At 48.7% G+C, this 6,699-nt stretch overlaps 1 protein-coding gene across 1 annotated transcript in view; it reads left to right on the top strand.

The window, feature by feature from the left end:
* The first annotated feature begins 805 nt into the window (after positions 1-805).
* Sarm1 (sterile alpha and TIR motif containing 1) overlaps positions 806-6,699 on the top strand; it is a 25,981-nt gene continuing 20,087 nt past the window's right edge. Inside the window, exon 1 of the mRNA XM_008821578.3 lies at positions 806-1,622. Within this exon, the coding sequence (XP_008819800.1) occupies positions 1,156-1,622 (467 nt within the window). The 5' untranslated portion in view covers positions 806-1,155. The remainder of the gene's footprint in view (positions 1,623-6,699) is intronic.

The following is a 6,699-nucleotide window of genomic DNA, read 5'->3' as shown; positions in this document are numbered from 1 at the left end:
AAATGCCGGGCGTGGTGGCACACACCTCTAATCCCAGCACTTTGGAGGCAGAGACAGGCGGATCTCTGTGAGTTCGAGGCCAGCCTGGTGGTCCAATCTGAGTTACAGAATGAGGCCCTATCACCAAAAAAAAAAAAAAAAAAAGTTATCTAGGCCTGGGTTAACAACTCTATCTGTATCTCCAGTTACCAGACATTTGATGCCCTCTTCAGGCATTGCACACACATGGTGCACTTACAACACTCATACACATAAAATTTAAAAAAAAATTAAAGAAGTGTTATCCCTCTAAATGTTCTTACCTCAGTGGTAAAGTGATTGCTTAAACCCCCCCCCCCCCCCCCCCCCGTTTTGTGTCAAATTTCAGGCATCCTAGGCTTCTAAAGCCACCACCACCACCTGGAGGACATGAACCTGAATTTTTTGTTTTATAATCACAGGAGACTGTTCCTTTGTCTTCTCTTCTTTATGGGCCTCGGGGCCTCAGGCGCAAAATGAAGCACTAATGCTGCTCCCCACAGACTTGGTGTTAGGCCTAAATGAAAACAGGCATTAAATGGCCTTAAGAACTGTACAGAATCGCCATGGCGATCGCTTTGCTTTAACCATCAGGAAGGGATAGGGTACGCTCAGCGGGGAGGTATGGCGTGAACCCAAGACAACACTTCCCACCCTATTCCGTTATATCCCAGCACAGGCCAGAGGAAGGAGTCTGGGCCAGGGTGTGGGCGTGGCTGGAGGCTTGAGGGGTGGAGCTGCGCTAGCCGCCCCGGGGAGGAGCCCAGGAGACCCAGAGGCTGGGCGTGGAATTCTGGACTCCACCACTCAGGGGCGTGGCTGCTGCTGAGCATCTCAGCATCCCGGAGCCTGAGGCTGGAGCTGAGCTTTGTTCTGGTCGCTCCCACCTCTACCCTTGAGGGTCGGGGTCTATCCTCGGCTTGGCTCTCCCTCCTTCGGTCCACTCCCAGCATCTGGACTGGCATGGCCTTCCCCGAGCGCTGCGCCCAAGAGTTGCCCCTCTCCCTCCCTTACTAAACTTCTGATCCGCGCCCGTGCCTGGTCCCCTTTTCTTTTTGCCTGACTCCCAAGGTCGGGGTCGCTCCGCCCGGCCCCGCCTCCCCGCAGGCCCGGCATGACCCCCGCAGCCCGGCGCCCATGGTCCTGACGTTGCTCTTCTCGGCTTACAAGCTGTACCGCTTCTTCGCCATGTCTGGCCCTCGGCCGGGCGCTGATCGGCTGACAGTGCCCGGGTCGGATCGCAGCGGCGGCAGCCCGTGGTGGGCTGCGGGCGGCCGCGGGTCCCGCGCAGTGTCGCCTGGGGTGGGCGCCGAGGTGCAGGGCGCCCTGGAGCGTTCGCTGCCGGAGCTGCAGCAGGCGCTGTCAGCGCTGAAGCAGGCGGGCGCCGCGCGGGCGATGGGCGCCGGCCTAGCCGAGGTCTTCCAGCTAGTGGAGGAGGCCTGGCTACTGCCGGCCGTGGGCCGCGAGGTGGCCCAAGGTCTGTGCGACGCGATCCGCCTGGAAGGTGGCCTGGACCTGCTGTTGCGGCTGCTGCAGGCGCCGGAGCTGGAGACCCGCGTGCAGGCAGCGCGCCTGCTGGAGCAGATCCTGGTGTCTGAGAACCGGTAAGGGCTTGTTGGATCTGTTCTCTGCTGGCCACTGTGACTTTGCCCGACAGCCACAGGGTTTGTTTTTACAAATGAAGAAACAGGTTTGGGAAAGTTTAGTAACCCAGTCACACAGAGAACCGAAGATGTAGTTGAGGGTTCTTTTCTGGAGCTAGTGGGGTGGGATGAGAAATTGAGACAGGGGAGGAAGGATGTAGTCGGAGCCTGTTCCTAGTTCAATGGTTGGAGGTGGCATTCCATTACCAGTGGCTCCCTGAGCTTTTTGCTCTCTCACCCTGTGTCTGGGTGCCCTCTGTGCTACCCTCTCACCAGGCCAGCTATGATCTCATTCTGCAGCTGCCAATCGGGAATAGAAAGTTTTCTACTGGGATGAAAGAGTAGGGACAAAGGAAATTCCCTTCCTCAGTAAGTGAGGACAAACTCAGCCTGCTGCTTCGCCTTTGCCTACTTCCTGGGATCTCCCTTGGACTATGAAGACCCCTGAGGATGCACCTTCCCTCTCCTCTGGAGCCAGAGCAAACTCTGTCACACTTCAGATTGTCGCTGACATCTTCAGCCTAGAATTTTTGGAAGAGTCACTCTCAGCATGCAGTCTTCACAAAGTGCTAGGGAATGGGCTAGGGGTGTTTTCTCTGATGTTTTCAAAAAGAAACGAAAATCACATGACTGATGGAAATAATACAATTGTCAAAAAATGCGTTAATCAAAAAAAAAATCAAGGTTGAGAGACCTAGGTAGGGTTCTGCTTGCTCGCTCATCTAACATCTGGTGCTCTGAGGGGGATGAACCATGGATTTGGAGGGGTGTGCTCCACTGGGTGTGCTGGGGCCCATGTTGGCTGGTGTGAGCTTGTATGTGGGTCAGGTAGCTAGGACTAGAACTTGTGGAAAGTGGGTACAGGCAGCACCCTAGGAGGATCAGGGCTGCATGGTGCAAGCATACTGATATTTTTTCAAAGGTGAACATGAGGTGAGTTCTCAGTGGTCTTCATAGTCTAGGAGAGATCCCAGGGAAAGGAGAGGCATCCAGGCTTAGTTTATCCCACTTACTGGGGAAGAGAAGGGACAGGACCTCAGTTAGAGAAGAATCACTAACTAGAGTGTCCAGTCCCCAAACTCAACAGCGGTGCTGATGCGGCTTCAGGACCAAGGGCAGAGCATCCAAGCCCCAGGGGCTCAGCATCTCTATAGACTGCCTAGGGACAAGACTGGGAGGGAGAGAGGGGGACGACCCACTGAGGATTTATGGTTATGAAATCTTTTCCCTCCTCTATCAAACAGCCTTCCCACTGCCTTCTCTTAAAGAAAGTTCATCCATCTGTGTACCCACCTCTTTTCACCATTCCTATTCTGGCAGCTCTGGTCTTCCCTGGGAGACTGCTACAGCCACTTCCAGAATCCTAGATCACTTTGTCTCTTTCACTCACACACACTGTCAGGCAACTGCCAACAGGGTAGGGCTCTCCAAACCTGGTCCTATAACACCCAATGAGGGCCCCATCTGACTGCCAGCCCTCTAAAATCACAGGCCATCCCACCAGGGGACCATAAAGAATGTAATGAACATATCTTCAAGGAAGATAGATAGCTTCCCTCAGAATATTCAATGAATAATAGAGAAGACCTTTCTTTTGGGGGGTCGTGTTGAGACAGGTTCTCACTATGTTGTCTTGGATAGCCTGGAACTCCATATGTAGACCACATTGGCTTCAAACTCACAGAGATCCACCTACCTCTGCCTCCTGAGTGCTAGGATTAAGGGTATGTGCCACCACACCTAGCCTTAGAAGACCATTTTTTAGTATAAAGACAGAAAACTATTGCGCATAGATTCAAAAAGTGCAAAGGCATGCAAAAGAAGTGTATACAGCAAAAAGTTCTCCTTGGCCAGGCCTCCTCTTTGGATGCAAACCACGGAACAAACTTCATGTACATCCTCCAGAGAGGGTCTGTGTACAGTCAAGCATTTGCACACATATGTATATGGCATATACATGTTCATTAATGTGTAGTCATGTATAAACAATTCTTTCCTACTTGGCAGCTTGAATTTGAAATTAGATCTATGTGTCTCCAAAGATTATGCCCATTTCATCACACTCACAGTCTCATACAACAGAATTGGGAACTGAATCAACAGTTTTCACAACCAGCACACAGCTTTAACTTCAGACGGGTGCCCTGTGCATAGGGAAAAGTGAGGGTTGGAGGTCAAGAGACTCAGAATAAAGTTCCAACTGTGAATTGATGCTCCCAAGCAAGCCTTTCCCTTCACTGGACCTTAGGTTAGTTTTCCGAAATGTGTTAGATGAGATTATTTATTTTTCAATTTAAAATTTTATTTTTATTTTATGTGTATGAGTGTTTTGCCTGCATGTATGTAAGTGCACCTGTGTTGTACAATGCCTGTGGAGGCCAGAAGAGGGCAACAGATCCCCTGTAACTGTAAGTATGGATGATTGTTAGCTGCCAAGTGGTCCTGGGAAGCAAACCTGGATCCTTTGCAAGAGCAGCAAGTGCTCTTAACTACTGAGCCATCTCTCCAGCCCATGAGATGATTTCTTAGGCACATAGCCCTGATAGCCTAGGGTTTACCTAGTTAGGTGTCTGAAAGCACAGAGTAAAGATGAAGGCTCTTGAATGCTGGAGACAGACCTCTCAGAAGCTATGTGGCCTTGGATGTGTCTCTTTCTGAGCGTAGCTTTCCTCTTTCCTTGTTGGTAAAAGGAATGCTTAATTCCAGGTTCCCTGGGGTGGGAGGATGATTAGGACCCACTTATTCTGTTGGCGATGGGCTGCAGAGAGGATGATTGGTCAGATCAGCCAAGCTTTGCTGGACTTATAGCATATCCTGGACTTAGCCAGACTCTGTGTTGTACACAAAGTCACAGGCACTGTGGTCACTGTGATACCCACAGGACAAGAACTCTGTGGCTGGTTGAACCTTTGAGTCTGTGGAAGTAACATCACTAGGGGAGGACAGAATTAGACAAGTTGAGTGAGTTAGAAAGTCTTCACCTTTGCCTGGAGTATGGCAGCTTATCTGCTACTCTGATGGCCGCTAGGCTCTGCCTTGGACTTATCCTCTCTGCAGCAGTCAGAGTGAGATTCCTAAAGCTCATATCCGGGCAGGCCACTTCTTTCCTGAAGCTCTTCAGTGGCTTCCTATCTGCCACCAAGGTAAAGTACAAATTCCTAGAGGAAGCTGAAAAGGCCCTTAGGACCGGTCTCTTTCCCACTCTCCCTTTGGACCCTCTGCCTTAGCCATGTGGGGGGTGCCAGCAGCTACTCAGGGGCACCAGCTCTCCAAAAGCTGCAAGCCTGTGCATGTGCCTGTGTCTGGAATGCAGTCTCCTCCTCCTAGCTAATGTGCCAGCCATCCTTCTGACCTAATCTTTAAGCAACTATTCAATATATTTCAAATGCATCTTCCTGTGTCTGGCAAAACCTTTTCTTCTTTTTTTTCTTTTGTAGGGGTAGGGAATTGAATTCAGGCCCTTGCATATGCTAAACAAACACTTTGCCATGGAGCTACATCTCTAGCCTATTTGTTTGTTGAAACAGGGTCTCACTAAGTTGCCCAGACTGACCTCCAACTCCCTATGTAGTCCAGGCCTTGAACTTTCTTTCTTTCTATTGTTATTTTTAATTGAGTTTTTGTGAATTTTATACAATATATTTTAATCATATTTGGACCCCCTCTTCTGTCTGCACCCCTCTTTCATACACTGTGTCATATATATCAGGCAGACCGTAACTTTCAATCCTCAGCTTCTCTAGTAGCTGGGATTACAGACATGTATTACTGCACCCAGTCTGGTAAAATCTTCAGTCTTGTTTTGGTGTTTCGGTTTGGTTGGGTTTTTGTTTGTTTGTTTCAAGTGTTTTGGATTTTGTTTTTTAGAAAAAGACAAATTCATTGCGCACATCACAAGAGCACAGCAGGCAGAGCAGTAACAACTGCCCTGCCCCCCCTGCAGGTGTTTTTAATTTGCACCAACAGTGCTGTGTTGTATAGCACATTCTGTTATTCTGTTTCTTTTTCCCACTCCTTCATGTTGTAGTGCTAAAATCTGCTCAGTCACATGCTACTGATCCACAGTCCTCCAAAATGGGCCCCTGTCCATATGACCTCTGTGCCCCCAGACATTTTATTGATGGTTTGAATGTCCTCCCTTCACAAATAACACTGTCGAGCATCTTTGTATACATGCCCTCATCTGGTCTGTGTAACAGTCTCTTAGGGAGAGATTTCCTGCAATCCAAATTAACTTCCCCAGCCAGCACCCCAATCCACAGTGCTTCAGGGTGTTTGTAACCACACACTCTCCAACCCTCTATCTGTATTTGCCCAGCTGCTATTTGTAAAATGATCCGTTAGTGTTGTCGTGTTTATTCTTCTAATTATCAGAGGGTTATCTCTTTATGCCTGCTCACATTTTGGATTCCCTCCTTTGTATATTGTCTAAGTCTCTTGCCCATTTTCTGTTGAATTCACTCCATTCTTTTTTATTTGAATATTCATTATACTGTATAAGTAAATCTCTCCTTGATTTTCTGTTTTTCCTGGTATTAGACATTGTTTATCTCTGGCCTTCTTTCTCTTCCTCAAACATGCCAATTCATCAGCATCAGAGCCTTTGTCCTGGCTCTTCTCCCTCAATGGTATGCTTTTCTCTCAGATATCTGCAGGCAAGTTTCTCAACATTATTCCCAGATTCCGTCTCCTTAGACACATCCCTCCTCATGACATCGCCCAGTTTTGCTAGCATCGTGCCATGCCACTGTTAACTTGTGTGTTCATTCGTTACTTGCTTAGTTTAGTGCTGGCCTTATTCGCTATGGATGAGCTGCAATCGGGATTAGTCACTGCCTAGCATCAGCCTCTCCAGCAGTGAACATGGCATACAGTAGGTCCTCAAAAAATATCAGTTGAATGAATGAATAAGAATACTCCAGTCATGGAATATGAAGGGAGGAAAAGCTCAAAGGCAAGGTGAAGATGGGTACTTCCAGTGGTGTTGCAAAATGTGCTAAGTTCACATTTTTTATGTACTCTCCCAATCACTTTTTTT

This window comes from Nannospalax galili, unplaced genomic scaffold (genome assembly GCF_000622305.1).
Source record: "Nannospalax galili isolate Female #2095 unplaced genomic scaffold, S.galili_v1.0 scaffold8, whole genome shotgun sequence".
NCBI lineage: Eukaryota > Metazoa > Chordata > Mammalia > Rodentia > Spalacidae > Nannospalax > Nannospalax galili.
The sequence above is the reverse complement of the archived record's forward strand: the minus strand, read 5'-3'. Positions and strand labels throughout refer to the sequence as shown.